The sequence below is a fragment of the Atta cephalotes genome (assembly GCF_000143395.1).
Source record: "Atta cephalotes unplaced genomic scaffold scaffold00054, whole genome shotgun sequence".
In the NCBI taxonomy this organism is placed as follows: Eukaryota; Metazoa; Arthropoda; class Insecta; order Hymenoptera; family Formicidae; genus Atta; species Atta cephalotes.
In genome coordinates, this window is record NW_012130118.1 from 753815 (window position 1) to 771243 (window position 17429).

Below are 17429 nucleotides of genomic sequence, written 5' to 3' on the forward strand. Positions count from 1 at the left end.
AATTAATTCAGTTATATGTATAGTAATATATATAATATGAATATATATAATAGTTTTACATCTTAAAGTAATGTTAACATAAATGGTTTTGTTTCCAATTTTATTGATATATTGTCGATGAGCAATTTTTTATCGTATCGTATCTAATATCTGGACAACGATAATAAAATAGCGTTTTCCAGTTTGGAGTAACTGATGTACCCTAAGTGCAATTGAGTGGAAATTAATTGGTATTCTACAGTCGACTGTTGCCATAGGCAGATGCAGGTTGATGCAGGTTCATTCAGGTTCAATCGTTGGTTCCAAATACCTGACGTCTCAATTTCGCGAATGTACAAACGCACATAATAATCTCACAATTAAAATTGCATAAAATAAAAATATGTTGAAGAAAAATTAAAAGAGTCGATTCTGTATCTTGAAACAAGAAATTACAAAAGCGAGTGAATTTACTGAAATATTTATACCTTCATTGATCGACATTGATAAATTTGCTCACTTTCGTAATTTTCACCTTGTTTCAAGATATAGAAATCGATCTCAAGATTCGATCGATCTCAATTTCAATTGATTCAAGAAACGACTGTCATTCGGATAAGTTTGTAAATCCGCCTATCCGCGCATGACGTCGTGAATTTCCGGCGAGCGGTGATTGGCCGGCGTCGATTGGACAAAATCGATCGACTGACGCCGATTGGGCGCGTGATGTCACGCGCCGCCATACAAGAGCAACACAACACACTTGTTGTTTCGAAACAAAGCGTTTATCGTTGCATTTCGCAAATTTATTGCGACTGTCTGAATCGTTTCTCGTATTTTCTCGTATTTTCAAGGAGACGTGGCCGAGACATGCCGTTATGATTTTCTCGAGATGAAACGACGACGCAGCGGTTCGCCGGTTACCGCGGCGTGTCTCATGGAAATCGCGCAACTTTCCGGCCGAGACGACGAAATATGAACAATTGAGAGTCTTCTCGAACACTACGATATCGTCTAGCAGCAATTCAAACCGCGCGTAAATTCACGTTGTATTTTTTCAGGTCGATCGAGACGATGGACCGGGCTGGGAGCGATAATAGTAAAGAAATACGATAATTCTGGTGGGGGAGGTGGCGCGCTGATTGCAGAGCAATTCCGTAGTCTCTCGTCGATCTTCCCTCGCCCTTCTCCTCCCTCGCCTGTGCCTGCATGGTGCCGCAGCGGGGTAGACCTCGTGGTGGATTCGAGCTCTCCGACTCGGCCATATTGGATAGTGAATGACTCCGTTACACAGGGGCTCAAGAGTAGCCGTGAAACCTTCGCAAGATCCTCGACGCCGTGAGGATACCGAGACAAGATGGAAAACGAGTACACAGTTACGGTCACGAACAAGTTCCTGCTGGCGCTCGATGAGAGCGAGGATCCTTTGGAGGTGCTAAAAGTGCGCGAGCAAGAGAAGGAAGCCAAGAAAAAGGAGAGGATCTCAGAGAAGGAGAACAAGACCAAGCAGCAACAGCAGCAACATCAGCAGCAACAGCAGCAGCAGCAGCAGCAGCAACAACAGCAGCAGCAGCAACAACAGCAGCCGCAGGACGGTCAAAAGACCGTCAACAACAAGACGCAGAAGAGCCGCGTGATCAAGGACGCCCAGCAGCCACCGTCGAAGGCGCAGGAAACTAAAAAGGATCAAGGTTAGCCCTCCCCCCGGCATCTCGTCGCCTCATGTCGTGTGCGCGTTATGGCCGTCGGTTTCCCATGTGCTTGCCGATTTTACGCCGATCTTCGCGATGATCCCCGCGTCACCCGCCTCCCCGATCGATCGACTTCACGGCGACTCGGAATTTCCTAGCTGCGAATGAAGTCAAGAGTGTCGTACTCTTTCGCGATGCGATCGCGCATCGGTTACCAAATTTTCTAAAAATGATTTGTTCGCCTTAAAAATAGGCCCGCGCGTGCCGAATTCCGCGACCGTTTTGTCCCCACGCGAGGACACCGGCACACCATTCAACGCTAAATTCGTGTGCGAGCACGCCGGATATGCGTCTCGTCTCGTCTCGACTCGTGCGGCTATATCTCCTTAGAGTTTATCTAGCTATCATGGGATCGTATGATCGTATATCGGGCTTCTATTGCTTTGTAAGTGATATCTTTGTACGTGATATCAAATTTATGAATAACATGTGTAGATACGTATAACGTTCATGACCATTGAAAATCCTATGTCCATTGTCTGCATGCTCATGTATGTATGTTGACCGTTTTATTTTTAAAATACATCTTTTAAGAAAATATTTGTAAAAGAATATGGAATACACAAGGATTTTTTTCTCTAATCAAAGTTCCTCCTATAATTAGATTGCATGGCTCTTATTAATAAATTATGTTAATAGCCCTTTTTTTCAAGATACATAAATGTATTTTTTTTATGTATTTTTTTTATGTATTTTAAATTAATTTTAAGTTGAATTAATCTTAACAGTCGAACATCTTTATATTTATCTAATTCATTGTGTTATATCTTTTCATCAATTTTGATTGAACTTATTCTTTGTCTTTTTTCTAATTCTTAAAATTGAAAAAAATATGAATAAAAATGTGCCTGTGGCACATGATGCTTGTTTTCCTGCTGGATTCCTAGCTGGATTAAAATCTTGCCATTGTTATTGGCTGCAGTATCGTCAATGTCGTAGCCAGTACAGTAGCAAAAATTTATTTTAGTTAAATCCAGCAAGGAAAGATAATAAGACAAAAATTTATTCTAAATAACAATCCATTATGTGCCTGGCTTAAATTAAACTGAGATTAAAGTTGATCTAAATTTTTGGTGGAAATAGAATTAAGAGGCATTTCAAACAAATGTCAATTAAAATTCTCTTGTTGGAAAGCAAGAGAATTTATTTATTTATTTATGCAAAATAATTATATTTGTATGCTTTATGTTAATGTTCTCAGCCGATAAGAAATCCGCTCAATCAAGAGCGAGTGGAGGTGACCGGAATGTTAAGTTCTCTGGGGAATCTCGAGAGGAGCGCAATAACAGGCGCAACCGAGAAGATGGAGAGAGGACGCTTCGAGGACAAGGAGAGTTCAGACGGGGACCTCCTAGGTTAGTTTCAAAATAAGACATTAAGATAATCGATTATATTATAGAAATCATATTATCAAATCATATTTTACTTATACAATATTTTGTATTGAAATATTCATCAAATTCAAATATTTCATTCATATATAAATAATAATAAATGAGAAATATTTTAATAACAATTAAAGTACGATGTTTGTCCGCATAATGTAACAGAGTTGCAATTGGAACAAAGTTACTATATTTCATGTAAATATATTCAAGATAGATACAGTTCGTATTTTTAATTTTCTAGTCTTCGGTTTGTTTTTGTTTCTATCACTGTAAATTCGTTGTTATCTGCTCAAAATGTCTTTTATTAGCTTCATGTGCACTGGGATCGAACTCTGATCTTTATATTAACAAGCAAATACTTTATCATGTCATTTAGCGTCTCGAGTTGAAGTCTTTTAAAAAAGGGTGCTTAATATCGATACAAACGTTCTATCTCTCTTAGTATTTCATGAATAACGAAGACAATACTCGTGTCATCAAATGGAAAATATCCACATGTGTATGTTTCAAAAACATACACATGTGTTGTGCGCAATATATATATTAGATATGTCAACATGATGTAAATAATTTAATGAATTTTATATTTATATATATGTATATGCAGTAAGAGCGAGATGTAGAAACGCATATTCGGATCCATTAATATTCATAATTCTACAGATTTCTGGACTTTAAATATTTTTTCGCATTTGTAGCAATTGCATATTCCATTTCATTTCAGCGAAGGCCGCGAGACACGCGAGTTCCGAAACTCGAGCGAGACTCAACGAGGCGAATATGGCGAACGCCGTGGCCGTGGCGGTATGCGGGGTATGGGTCGCGGACGTGGTGGCCCTCGTGGACGCGGCGGCTTTGATAATCGCGGCAAACGCGAGTTTGATCGTCAATCCGGTTCTGATAAAACGTAAGTATCAAAATACGCATGTACACATAAAGAGACATTACATTCGAATATCTCTATGTAAAATAATGCTTGCCTCAATGTGCGCACTGTCATCGTTACGTTTGAATCTTTTTCAGAGCACCGACAAATGCAGTCTGTTCTCTTTTACTCTGCTTTATATTTGTATTTTTATGCTTAATTTCATTATTTTTTTCTAATTGTGATACTTTTATGTTACACGGGACGGTAAATATTTGCAATAGTTTGCCGAATATTTTTTTTTTACATTTATTATAATTTTTTTATATTATACTATTTTTTATATTATAACATTTATTATAACTTTTTAATTACATATAAATAAGGAATGATAATTTCTTGGCAGAAACATTTGTAATGAGGCACGCATTAATTATATAACAGTATAATGCTATATAGTTTGATCAGTGCACCATAATTTAAAACCTATTTCACATTTGTCTATTAACAGTGGAATTAAACCAGTGGATAAAAAAGATGGTGCTGGCAGCCATAATTGGGGTACTCATAATGACGAAATAGAGTAAGTAATTCAAAATAGTTCAAGTTTCCTACAACAACTACTTTTAAATACGATATATCTTAATCTTTATTTTTTCTTGTCTTTTTTGTTTAGAGAGAGTCTGAATCAAGATAGTCAAGATTGGGCCAATGATAAGCCGGATTCCGATCCTCAAGCACCGACCGAGGTTAAGAATGGAGAAACAACTACGGATGCGACAGTTGAGGAGAAACCGGTCGAGGAAGAGACGCGCGAGCTCACCCTTGACGAATGGAAAGCTCTGCGGAATAATAGAGCAAAGCCTCAATACAATTTGCGAAAGGCTGGCGAGGGTGAGGATCTATCGCGTTGGAAGAAGATGTACGCTCTTGAGAGGAAGAAGGAAGGTAACGAAGAAGAGGAAGACGAGGAAGAGGAATATGACGCAGCCGCGGAGTATCCTCAGCGCGTTGGCAGGCAAAAACGTGTCTTAGGCATTGAGATCCAGTTCAGTGACTCACGACGCGGTTCTGGCGGTCGCGGTCGAGGTGGTCGCGGTCGTGGCGATCGCATGAACGGACGTGGATTTGGAAATCGTGGTGCTCCCAGGGACGGTGATGGGACACGCGTGAGTTTGTATTATATATATGTACTTAAAGATTTTAACATTTTTTTAATTATGAAGCATTTTTTTGAAAGAAGAAAAAGATAACGTAAAAATAATATATACCTTTTGTTTGTAGTCACAGAACGAACAGAGGTCGCCGCGAAGTCGCCAGAATGCTCCGAAGGTAGACGATGAGAACGACTTTCCTTCCTTGGGATAGGTAGCTTCATCTGTTGATACTATACAACATCCCACCATTACCGTCACCATCAGTACATTTACTACAGATAAAGCTACACTAACTAAAACAAAATATTACTATCGAGATTCTTGCGTTAGTGATAATAACATTATTAATGCATAATACAGTACACCGTTACAGAAATGAGATACGTAATATTATCTAAAAATTCCTCTCGTGACCTGAACGTCACAATTACGTATTGGCATATAATCGTACACATGAAAAGTTGCATGATGTATGAAGGAAAAAAAACAAATAGATAACGATCCTTTTTTGTACTTGTGGGAAGCCATTTGTCTGTAACTAGTCCGAGACATTGGCCAACGGACAAACGATTTGTGGAGAGTGGAGCATATAGTCTCTTGTTAATAATTTCAAATCCATAATGATGACAGGAAGAGTATACAGAAGATTAAGAGAGAGAAAGAGAGAAAGAGAGAGAGAAAGAAAAAGGGGGAGAGAGAGTTTAAGCGGACCAGCAAGCGTAGAACGTTGTGGAGTATATACTTCAAGTTACAGTTTCAATCTGCTTAAATCCGAATTGAAGACAATTGCCGAAAGAAGGGGAAATTTTTGCTGTACACAAAAGCGGAACGTGGGCTGCGGTATCGATCTCGATCTCGATGTCGCGTTAAAAGGCCTAAAGGAGGCTGGGTGTAGCATCGATACGCGCGCGAACATGTATAATATCTCTTTTTAGGCGTAAATTTTAAAACGCACTTTCTGTTTTATAAGTTTTATACGATTTGTGGAAAAGAAGAATCCTTCCTTGTAACACACATACATACACCGGCGGGTTTGATTACTTGCCATGCGTAAGATGTAAGAAACTTTTAACAAGGAGGGTAGATTTCTATTTAAGAAGACGCATCCTAAATAAATCATCTACTTAGAACATGCTAAGTTTGACATATATATACATATATATGCATATATATGTATGTATATGTATATATATATATGTATACATAGAGAGAGAGAGACTTCCCTTTTGAAGATATAGTCGATCTTGTGCGAAGTTAACATTTAATATCTTGAACACACATTGACACAGTTTTAGGTAATATATATATATATAAACACATGGATATGTATACATATATGTATTCTATTATAAATCGAAAGAAGTGAGAAACGTGATACGCAGAGAGGGAAGACGGAACGAATGAGTACTCACATATTATTATGTTACACTTATGCGTTCTCATATTCTTAATTACAAACTAATATTAGTTATTTACTATATTTGTTATACAATTTAAAAAATTATCGCAGCCAAAAGATTCACCTCATATCCATCATAGAGACGGAAAAAAAAGAAAATAACAGAAAAACGTTACGAAGCTCTTTGCAGCTTAGATATATGTGTAAATAACATTTACAATAATAAATTGTGACGATGATCGGACACTTTGAGCTCGATTAACTTCATCAGTCAGATAAGATTATTCTAAGCAGGTTCTTTCTCTTGTTTGCACATCTGTACAGAAAAAAAAAACGTAAGTACAAAAGTATACTATTTTAAATGTCGCGAAAAGGAAAAAAAAGGATCCGAATCTGAGAAAAAAAACTAACTCTCATTGAGACGTGTTATGCTAATAAAGTTGTAAATGTAATAACTTTATTGTAATTTCTTCTCGTAATTAACAATAACTATTGTTCCTTGCACAACTAATCAAAAGATAATCGATTTGATGTCGCCTGTGTTTCGCAGTCATTTTTTTTTTAAATTATCTCCACAGCCTCCGAACGCCATTTCAATTGTACAGAGCTAACTTGATTGTTCAGTTAGCTTTTTCAGTTTAAGTTGGCTGCTTAGCTAAGTGAGATACCTTAATTTTTTACTTTACAAATCGCGCATATAAATATACATGTTTTATTAAATTTCATATTTAGATCAATCACGGATATACGATTATATTTACTAAAATATCAGATTGATGGAATTGAAGCGTGGATTTTTCGGCAGAACGTGAAATGAGCTACAATTGCCTTACTATGGGAGGGAAAGCGCTTCGTTCAGCTTCATCGCCCTATATCTGCAGAATGACATGAACATCCAGACGCGAATATCGCGATGAATACGTGCATATATCGAGGTACACAGATACATGATATTTCACTTACCCCCAGAAAAATCACAAATTTCCTTAATAAAGAATATTGGGACTTGACTAAAAACAATGATCGGTCGTGAAAATTTATAAATAGTTCCTGTAGTATAAGAAATTTCGTCCGAGCTTGAACTTTGGAAACGCAGGTGGAAACATCGAATAATTTCCAACATTACGTTAACGAACTTTGTAACAAAAAATTATCTCGACTTTTTTTAGGATTAAAAAAATTTCAGTCTTAAACTAATTGCCGAGGGAGTATCATCGTTGACTTCGTGGAAGTATCTGTAAACAAAAAGAAAAGTTTGGGACATTTTATATATATTTATATATATATATATATATATATACGCGCGGAATACGTGCACACATCGATGTATGGGGAAGCGAGAGAGAAGACAAAAGAATGAAGGGAAGAAGAGGTAGGTAGGTAGGTAGGTAGGTAGGTAAAGAGGCGCTCGGAGAGCAAGTAGAATCCGGCTCGTCGTCGGATCCACGATAAGAGCGAAGGAGAAGCCGCGAAAGAGGAACGAGGGGGAGGGAGAGTGAGAGAGACGGAAAAGCGGCGCATGTCGTACTGGCGTACACTGGCGTACATTGGCGTACTTCATAGCCACGGCCCCCGATTCGCGCCTCTAAACTCGTGCAGCGACAGCGGCAACGATTCCGTGTCGGACGAATTTTAATGGCGGCTGATCTCAACTCGGCCGTTTGTAGTGTTGTGTTGTGAAGCGACACGGACGGCCGCTCGGCGCTTCGCGCGGCGTCAACTTATGGTAGCGAAACGATACGCGAGCCATTCAGCCATCGCGGATCATCATCCGGCGGCGATACCCCGTCCCCGGGCGGTGCTGGTGCTGTGCCAGTGCGTGTGCGGCGACGGCAGTGGCAGTAATAGCGATAGTCAGTTCGTGGTGGCGACCAGTACCTATCTAAGCGAGCCGGGACGGGAGCCTCCTCCATCCGCGAGCGAGCATGCCGCACATTCGCGATATTCGCGATGTGCCGTAGCGATCACGGCCACGCAGTTGTACGAGCACCATTTCCACAGCGTGTATCCGCGACGTGCGACTGCGAAGACGCACAGCGAACAAGGTAAATTCGCCTAGCCTGTCGAGTCGAGTAAGTCGCTTCGATTCTGTTAGAGTTCCGAGATCCGAGATCAACGACAAGAGGTACGTAGTGGCGGCCCTGGCGTCTCGCCCGATATCAGCTTGTGCTTGTGTGTCGCGTCTCGCGCGTAATCGGCTCTTTCCACGGACCTCGATCTAGCTCGATCCTGCTCGATGATTCTTGTCCGCGGGTCTTTGTGACGTTTCCGTCCTCGTTTATAATCGGGATTCTCTCGGCGTAACGCCGCGCGATCCCTAATTCGTCACCGCGGTCGTGTTTTGGTAGACGATGTGATCGTGACGGGAATGGAAAGAAGAGATGGTGGAGAGGGAGGGGCGACGGAACGGGGTTGGTGGAGAATATCCTTGCCTTTGTGCGAAGACAGTGGCCTTAGCTGTCAAGTGCAGCTACGTTGGTCACGCTAATGAAGGGCGGTACGTGCTACGGTGTAACCCGAAATGCGTGGAGCCATCTGCCTCTCGCCGTTATGCTTCTTCATTGTTAAAAAGGCTCAGCAGCCCTTTTTTTACGCTCCTTGGTGGTCGTCGACGAAGAAGCCTCTCGAACGAAAACGCGTTGCCAGCGTGTACGCATCGTGCGGCACTCGATTGGCATCTTATCGAGACGCTATTAATATTTGCCGTAGCATTTCATCGCAATTGATAGTTGTTTTTTCTAACGCATCGCGTATAGATTTTAATAAAGTCGCTGCTGTTCGTTTTTTTAAGGTTATTTCGGGAATCTATATTCAGTGTAGAGTTCCGCTCAGTGTATTACCGTTAGTTTTTATTTTTGAAATTGAGAAAATTTGAGATTGGAGTATGTTTCCAGGTATAATAATGCAGACGAAATTAGCTTGCGCGCGTTGAGATAATTGTAAAATGAATAAAAATATATGAGTTATTATAATATAAAGCTTCCTAACACGCTCTGAATAAAATTAATTTCTCGCGTGATACACGATATTTTCTAGCAAGACACAGATGATACAGTGTAATGCAAGTGAATCATTGATCTTTGTTGTCAACGTTAAACAATAGGTCTGTTCGTTCATGCCTTTTGTATTCAGAATTTTTTCTTTCTCTCTTCAGTGCCTAAATTATTATATCTCCGTTTTAAGTGCAAAAATTTTGAGGGATTTTAATGCAAATAGACCTAAAGATAAAATAATGACTTATGGATTTTTACAATAAGCTATTACCTAAGTCTTAAGTCTTAAATGAAAAGAAATTGACCAGTCAAATGTGAGAAAAATAATCAACTTGATTGGTCCATTTTTTACAACTTAAGATTTATAGCTTAGTCTTAGGTAATGGCTTAGACTTATTATAGAAAGCTTATTATACTGTGTTTATACTGTGTTTCTTGCTAGAAAGCATCAAAAACTTATTCGTTCCTATTTGATATAATTTGTTCGTAATGTTTCAGAGGTACCAGACAATGATCGGCATGTCGGTGCCTGCATTCAAGTATAACTGGTAGTACTGTGTATAACACTGGCTCACTACCAGCAGCAGGGCACGTACCCTGACACCACACCTTTTACATTTCCTCTCCTAGACCTGCATACGCACTGACGCACACGCAACGCGTGTGCGCACGTGCTTTGTCAGCTGTCGCATACACACCATGAGATTCCTGGGATTTACCCAGTCATTTCCCAAATCACCTACAGTGACGCATTTACAAGTGCCGCTGCCACCGCTTCTTCATCGATTATCCTTCTCATCCATGTCTATTGTCACATGGTTCCTAGTAATATTGGCGACTGCAGCAATAGATACTCCCGCTAGTACCATTCCACCGATACAGGACAACAAATCCCCGCATATAATAGTGCAGTTCCCCGTGGGAAATGGACAGCGATATGGACATTTTTCCTTGGACGCCAATGCAACTAGAGAGGGAGCTTTGAGATTTAATCATCTTGCTATAGATCCTTCGTCTGGAAGACTCTATGGAGCCGCGATCAACAGACTCTTTCAACTCGATTCAAATCTCAGATTGGAGGAATATGTCTCAACAGGTCAGTTTTTTAATAATTTCAAAGTATCTTTTAAAATATAATGTAAATACACACAAATCAGAAATATAAATAATAAAGATCCTAAATAATCAAGCTAGATTTTTAACACTTAAATAATTCAGTGTGAATTTACATACTACACATTCAATCCTGCAAACTTGGTTATTCAGTTATTTCTTTACATAATATTGCAATTTATAAGATGAATAATCAATCTCTTATTCTAGGACCGAGACTGGACAATCCTCAATGTCATGCAACAGGTTGCATGGCAAGAGACATACCTACTTCTTTAATGGATAATGTGAACAAACTCCTAATCGCCGATGTCAAGTCGCAGATGTTAATCGCCTGTGGCTCCCTTCTTCAAGGGGCTTGCGAAAAGTACCAAATGTCCAACATATCCATTAAGCCGGAGTTTATTCCTCATAGCGTGGCTGCCAACGATGAGAATTCGTCCACGTACGCTTTTATCGGGCCTGAAAAATACAATCCGTGGGAACAGACGAACATACTCTATGTGGGAACGACGTTCACCAACAAAGGGGATTATCGTCACGACGTGCCCGCCATCTCCAGCAGAAATCTAGACAATCTGGAATTCGCCGAGTACACATTCAATAAACAATCGATAGTGTACATCGACGTTAAGTATCGGGATCACTTTCTGGTGAAATACGTGTATGGATTCAACGCGAGCGACTACGCGTACTTTGTTCTGGTACAGAAGCAGTCGTATCTGCCAGAGCAAGAGGAACTGGGATACATCTCCAGGCTGGCACGAAGCTGCATAAGCGATCCGAATTATGACAGTTACACCGAAGTGACTCTGCAGTGTACAGTCGATTTGGGGGACGGAAAGCAACATCATTACAATTTGGTGCAGGACGCAAAGGTAGCGGCAGCGGGCAGTGATCTGGCTATGCAACTTGGTATTTCTGTCGGTGATCCCGTATTCGTTTCTGTATTTTCGCCTAGCAGAGGCATTACGAATGAGCCTCTATCACGTTCGGCGGTTTGCATCTACAGTCTACAAGACATCGAGACCAAGTTCAATGAAAATATTCACATGTGCTTCAATGGCAGCATTAAGTATCGAAATATGGGTTACGTCAGCGGTCCTATACAAGACGGAAAATGTCCTACTGCCGGTGTAAGTAAATCTATAGGAAAGATAAACATTGGAAAATATATTTTCTACATTGATTGTATTATTTTATTTTGCAGACTACAGGAAATATTCTTAACTTTTGTGAGGTGGGATTGAAAATTTCGGGCGTATCACCAATCACGGGCCAAGCTATATTACATTTTCCTGACACGTTCATTAGTTCAGTAACCATTGCCAACACCGAGAGCCACACTGTTGCATTTTTCGGTACGAATGATGGTGTTCTCAAGAAGGTCTTATTGTCTGGAGTTGAAGCGTTTGTCTACGAAAGTGTTACGATTGATAAAGGACAAAAGTTATTACCTGATACGCTGATTTCACCAGACGGCGAATATATCTATGTATTATCCAACTCGAAGATATCAAAGGTTAAAGTGGAGCATTGCAATGGTTATACCAATTGCAGCAGTTGTCTCGATGCGAAAGATCCTTATTGCGGCTGGTGTTCTTTAGAAAAGAGGTAAATTCATTATTTTACAGAACACTTTGTATATATAAATTTTGAATTCCTAAATTTTGAAATCCTGAATCTCTCTAAATATTTTGGAGCGGAATCTCACTTTAAAGAATGAAAATTGAACTAGTCTTAAAAAAAAGAGTAGCTCAATCTTTAAGAGTGAGCTTCTACTTTTCAGAGTAAGAGTCTAAAAGTTTTGAAGATTATAAACAGATTTTTTGTTATCTTACTATATAGTTATATAAATATTTTATCTTACTATATAGTTATATAAATATTTTATTTGATAGAGATGAATATTTTTTGCTTACAGATGTACTGTGAGAGGAGATTGTCAAAAAGCAAGTCATAGCAGTCCACGATGGTTATCTCTAGGCACGGGTCAACAGTGCATCGATTTCGAACAAGTCCTACCCGACCGTATGCCCATTAATCAGATGACCACGGTGCAATTAACAATTAGAACTTTGCCGGAATTACCAACGGGCGCTAATTACAAGTGCGTTTTTGGTAACGCTGAGCCAATAGACGCGCTGATGACTGGTTTCGGACTGTCCTGTCCTACACCACCCGTCGTAGAGAGACCCAGTATTCCCGAGGGCGCCGATCATGTACTCGTACCGCTGTCCGTACGATCGAGTGAAACGAACAAAGATTTCGTTTCACGTAACTTTGCGTTTTTTGATTGTTCGAGACACACTGTGTGTACTGAGTGCGTAAAATCGCAATGGGCGTGTAGCTGGTGCGTCTATGATAATAAATGCACCCATAATACTAGCTGCCAGGGCATTATATCGGGGGAAAACGTAAGTTTGTCTAATTTTTTAAATTTATTTTTCGCTTAGATACATATCCGTCTATTATAATTTATACTATAATAGAATTATATGCTCTGATATATGCTCTATAATAAATATTTTTTTGTCTTTTAGCAAAACCAAGCTAATCTTGCCGCACACGGCGCGCAATACTGTCCGAGATTCATGGAACGCAAGGAACCGTTGATGCTGCCAAACAGTGTGCCTAAGGAGATAGTGCTCGAAGTGGAGAACTTGCCACATCCACAAGTGGGCCACAGTGGATTTCAATGTATTGTCAGCATCGAAGGTGCCAATCTGAAGGTACAAGCTCGAGTGGACAGCAGTCGTTTCATCGTGTGTGACAAGACCGTATATTCTTACGAGGAGATCAGCGGCGAATACGAAGCCGAAGTGACGGTTGTCTGGAACACGAATCATCACGTGGACAAGACCACGATAATTTTATACAAGTGCGAAGTGCTCGGCTCGCATCGTGAACACGCGGACTGTTCTTTGTGCGTGACACGAGATACTCGATTTGAGTGCACTTGGTGCGGGAATAGTTGCGTATATCGGCATTCGTGTCTACAATCACCGTTTACCGAATGTCCAAAACCTCGAATAGACATGATCAAGCCACTTAGTGGACCGATCGAGGGCGGTACGCTGGTGACGATCGAGGGTAGCAATCTTGGACTGAAAGAGAGTGACGTGGAGGGTAAGATACACATTGGCAACACTCCGTGCACCCTGGTTGATTACGAGGTGTCGGTGCGCATTGTTTGTCGTACTGGTCGGCACGAGGCTACGGATGCAGCATCCGTCGTGGTCGGAAACGACGCCGGATACACGGAGAGCGCGGTGCTGTTTAATTATAAGGACATACGTCTATCGGGTGTGTATCCGTCGGTTGGGCCGCAGAGCGGTGGCACGCAATTGGCTATTACTGGTAAGTATCTTAACATCGGTAGTACGATATCAGCGTATCTGGATGAGTTGCCATGTCATGTAAACGCGACCCAAGCGAGCAGCACAAGGCTAACTTGCGTAACTAGTAAGTCAGGTCGCGTTAGACGAATTCACAGGCTAACACTGAGCATCGATGGTGCTAATCGCACTCTGATGGATAATCCGTACAATTACACTCATGATCCGACCATCATGGAAATCAAACCACTGAGGAGCTTTGCTTCGGGTGGCCGCATGATCACCGTACACGGCACAAATTTAGACACCATTCAAAAACCCGAAATGGAGGTTTATTTCGATAATGAGCAATTACCAGTGAACAGAACCGTTTGCACCGTCCTGAATCCTACGCAAATGGAATGTCCAAGTCCGAGCGTCGCCAAAAGATTCGTCTCGATCCGACGCAGTGAACGTTCGGCGGCTACCAGTACTCTAGGTACTTCATCGCCGCATTCGTTGAGACTGAAGGAATCTCAGCTATCTCTTAAGATCGCTTTTATCATGGATAACGTAGAGAGCGTTAGAGACTTGGAGAAGCAAAGTCTCCGTAATCGGCTACTTTACGTCGAGGATCCAACATTCTTTCCATTTCCACGAAACGTCAAGCTGTACAAGGGGGACACGCTCGTAATCGAGGGCGAGAATCTCAATTATGCCAGCGATGAATCCGACGTAAATGTCACCGTGGGTATCATGCCTTGCAATGTAACATCGCTGGCTCTTACGCAATTGGTCTGCACACCGCCGGATCAACAGCCCGCTGACACAGACGAACTTGGTATTAAAACTGAGAGTGGCTTACCCTTGGTAGTGGTACGAGTCGGTCGCAGTTTACGCTTTCCCATCGGTTATTTGCGTTATGAAGTCATCAAATCTTATCCAATACCACCAGAAGCAATCGCCGGTATCGCCGCTGGCACCTTCGGTCTCATCTTTCTATTCGTCCTGGTACTCGTGATATACCGTCGTAAAAGTACGCAAGCAGAACGGGAATATAAGCGCATACAGATACAAATGGATACGCTTGAGAGTAATGTCCGCATGGAGTGCAAACAGGCATTTGCGGAACTGCAAACTGATATGACGGACTTGACCGCGGATCTCGAGTCGTCGGGTATACCCACTCTTGATCATAAAAACTATATTATGAAAGTGTTTTTCCCCGGGGTGATAGATCATCCTATATTAAACGATCCGCGTTCGCGTAGCAACATCTCGCGCACCAACTATGATGCAGCAATGATACAGTTTGAGCAGCTCGTTAACAATAAGTATTTTGTTCTGACATTCATAGAGACCTTGGAAGCTCAGAAGGACTTTAATATCAGAGACAAAGTGAATGTCGCTTCCTTACTCATGGTTGTCCTAATGGGTAAAATGGAATATGCCACGGATATACTGATGAATTTATTATTGAGACTGATCGATAAAGCGGTAAATACAAAGCATCCGCAACTTATGTTAAGAAGAACAGAATCTGTAGTGGAGAAAATGTTAACGAATTGGATGGCGCTTTGTATGTACAACTATCTAAAAGACTATGCTGGCTCATCCTTGTTCCTACTGTTCAAGGCGATTAAGCATCAGATAGAGAAAGGACCAGTGGATGTAATAACGCACGACGCGAGATATTCTCTCTCCGAAGAGAGACTCCTGCGTGAGCAGATCGAACACACGATCGTCACGTTGCACGTAGTGCAAGATGATCTCGACGAAAAGATACAGTGTAAGGTCCTAGACTGCGATACTATAAGCCAGGTAAAGTCAAAGATTCTCGACGCGCTGTACAAGAATACTCCGTTTTCGTTGAGGCCGTCCGTACATGACGTTGATCTAGAGTGGCGACATGGTCGTGGTGGTCACCTGACTCTTCAGGACGAGGATCTCACGACCAAATGTTGCGGCGAGTGGAAGAAGATAAACACGCTGGCGCACTATGGTGTCAAGGAGTCAGCGGTGATGTCGTTGATTCCCCGACAGAACGATGGCTTCTCGGTGGCGTGTAAACCGCCCTGCCACAATTGCAAGCCCTCGCATTATCACCCACAGCAGCAGCCATCGATTCATCCGCATCATCAGCCGTCACATCATCATCTACATCGACATTCAAATCACTGTTCGTCCACGCATCTTCCATCCACGCCCAATCATGGGCTGATCACTCCTGTAATGTACAATCATCCGGTGAGCGGCCTGTACTTCGACTCCCAACACTCGCCGCCTATTATAACGGCGAATGGCGACGTCGAGAGCGCCCATGGCGGCAATCAGCGGTTGTATCATCTGGTGAGGCCTATCGAAGATGTACATTATCCGCCCGGCTTAGGCTTTACTGGAAGCAGCAAGCACCACCATCCCGAGCGAACGCACAAGGCGATTCCGGAAATATTCCTAACGCGATTGCTATCAACGAAGGGCACTGTACAAAAGTTTGTCGACGATTTTCTAAACACTATACTGACCGCTAATGAAGCATTGCCTAGCGCGGTTAAGTGGTTGTTCGATCTTCTCGATGAGGCTGCCAAGCAGCATGGCATCGTTGATCCGGAAGTAGCGCACGCGTGGAAGTCAAATAGCCTTCCGCTTCGATTCTGGGTTAACTTTATCAAGAATCCAGATTTTATGTTTGACATCAATAAGTCTACGACAGTGGACTCGAGTCTCTCCGTGATCGCGCAGACGTTCATGGACTCGTGCTCGATGACGGAACACAGACTGGGCAAGGACTCGCCGTCTAACAAGCTGCTCTTCGCCAAGGACATACCGCATTATCGTGAGAAAGTGGGTCGATTCTATACAGATGTGCAAAGATTGCCGCAGATCACCGATCAAGAGATGTCTAGTGCCATGCAGCAACTGAGCGCATCTCACGCCAACGAGTTCGATGTGATCGCGGCGCTGAAAGAACTCTACATCTATGTCAGCAAGTATTATGAACAAGTGAGTAACTTGCTCAATTGGAAACGATCGCCTTATCATTTTCTCATTTTGGATATAAAATGAAACTGTGACAATGTTTATAAAATTCTTTTCAGATCCTAGAGGCCTTGGAGACAGATGCGGGCTGTCGCAAACTACACCTAGCTCATAGACTAGAAAACGTAGCATACACGCTCGAGGGAGAAGAGACCAGTGCCTGCTGACATACCCTCCTCACTTCCATCCCAGGACCCGTCAACCTCTCCAGAAATTCTGACTAGTGCCTCCACTTCATGCATCAGCTACACCTCGTTACATATGTACAAATATTACACATTGAAACACACCGTGTGAATAACAATGCCGTAAGAAAATACACGCGATTTCGTTAGGGCTAGTCAGGCGATAGGTCACGGGATAGACAGTCCTCGTGGTAATATTTTACCGTCTTTACGTGTTGGCCATACCGAAATACGCTTGTAAAC

The 17429-nt window shown here is 41.7% G+C and overlaps 2 protein-coding genes across 2 annotated transcripts; both read left to right on the forward strand.

Moving 5' to 3' along the window:
* The first annotated feature begins 1336 nt into the window (after positions 1 to 1336).
* On the forward strand, positions 1337 to 5512 carry LOC105623167 (plasminogen activator inhibitor 1 RNA-binding protein-like). The gene is made up of 6 exons (XM_012204566.1): positions 1337 to 1670; positions 2932 to 3085; positions 3843 to 4025; positions 4495 to 4566; positions 4660 to 5152; positions 5268 to 5512. The coding sequence occupies exons 1-6, from the start codon at positions 1337 to 1339 to the stop codon at positions 5349 to 5351; spliced, it is 1320 nt and encodes a 439-aa protein (XP_012059956.1). The 3' UTR covers positions 5352 to 5512.
* A 4719-nt stretch (positions 5513 to 10231) lies between these two features.
* LOC105623168 (plexin-B) lies at positions 10232 to 17168 on the forward strand. Its single transcript, XM_012204567.1, has 6 exons — positions 10232 to 10628; positions 10856 to 11781; positions 11856 to 12259; positions 12570 to 13062; positions 13189 to 16965; positions 17061 to 17168. Exons 1-6 carry the CDS (start codon positions 10232 to 10234, stop codon positions 17166 to 17168), a joined length of 6105 nt encoding a protein of 2034 aa, XP_012059957.1.
* Positions 17169 to 17429: the final 261 nt, after the last annotated feature.

Bases quoted from the DNA above. Each gene is read 5' to 3' on its own strand.
- LOC105623167 (XM_012204566.1), top strand. From the start codon at position 1,337: ATGGAAAACGAGTACACAGTTACGGTCACGAACAAGTTCCTGCTGGCG. The intron at 3,086-3,842 runs GTTAGTTTCAAA...ATTTCATTTCAG, and splicing joins TTCAGACGGGGACCTCCTAG to CGAAGGCCGCGAGACACGCG. The intron at 4,567-4,659 runs GTAAGTAATTCA...TTTTTTGTTTAG, and splicing joins ACTCATAATGACGAAATAGA to AGAGAGTCTGAATCAAGATA.
- LOC105623168 (XM_012204567.1), top strand. From the start codon at position 10,232: ATGAGATTCCTGGGATTTACCCAGTCATTTCCCAAATCACCTACAGTG. The intron at 11,782-11,855 runs GTAAGTAAATCT...TTTATTTTGCAG, and splicing joins GAAAATGTCCTACTGCCGGT to ACTACAGGAAATATTCTTAA. The intron at 13,063-13,188 runs GTAAGTTTGTCT...TTTGTCTTTTAG, and splicing joins GCATTATATCGGGGGAAAAC to CAAAACCAAGCTAATCTTGC.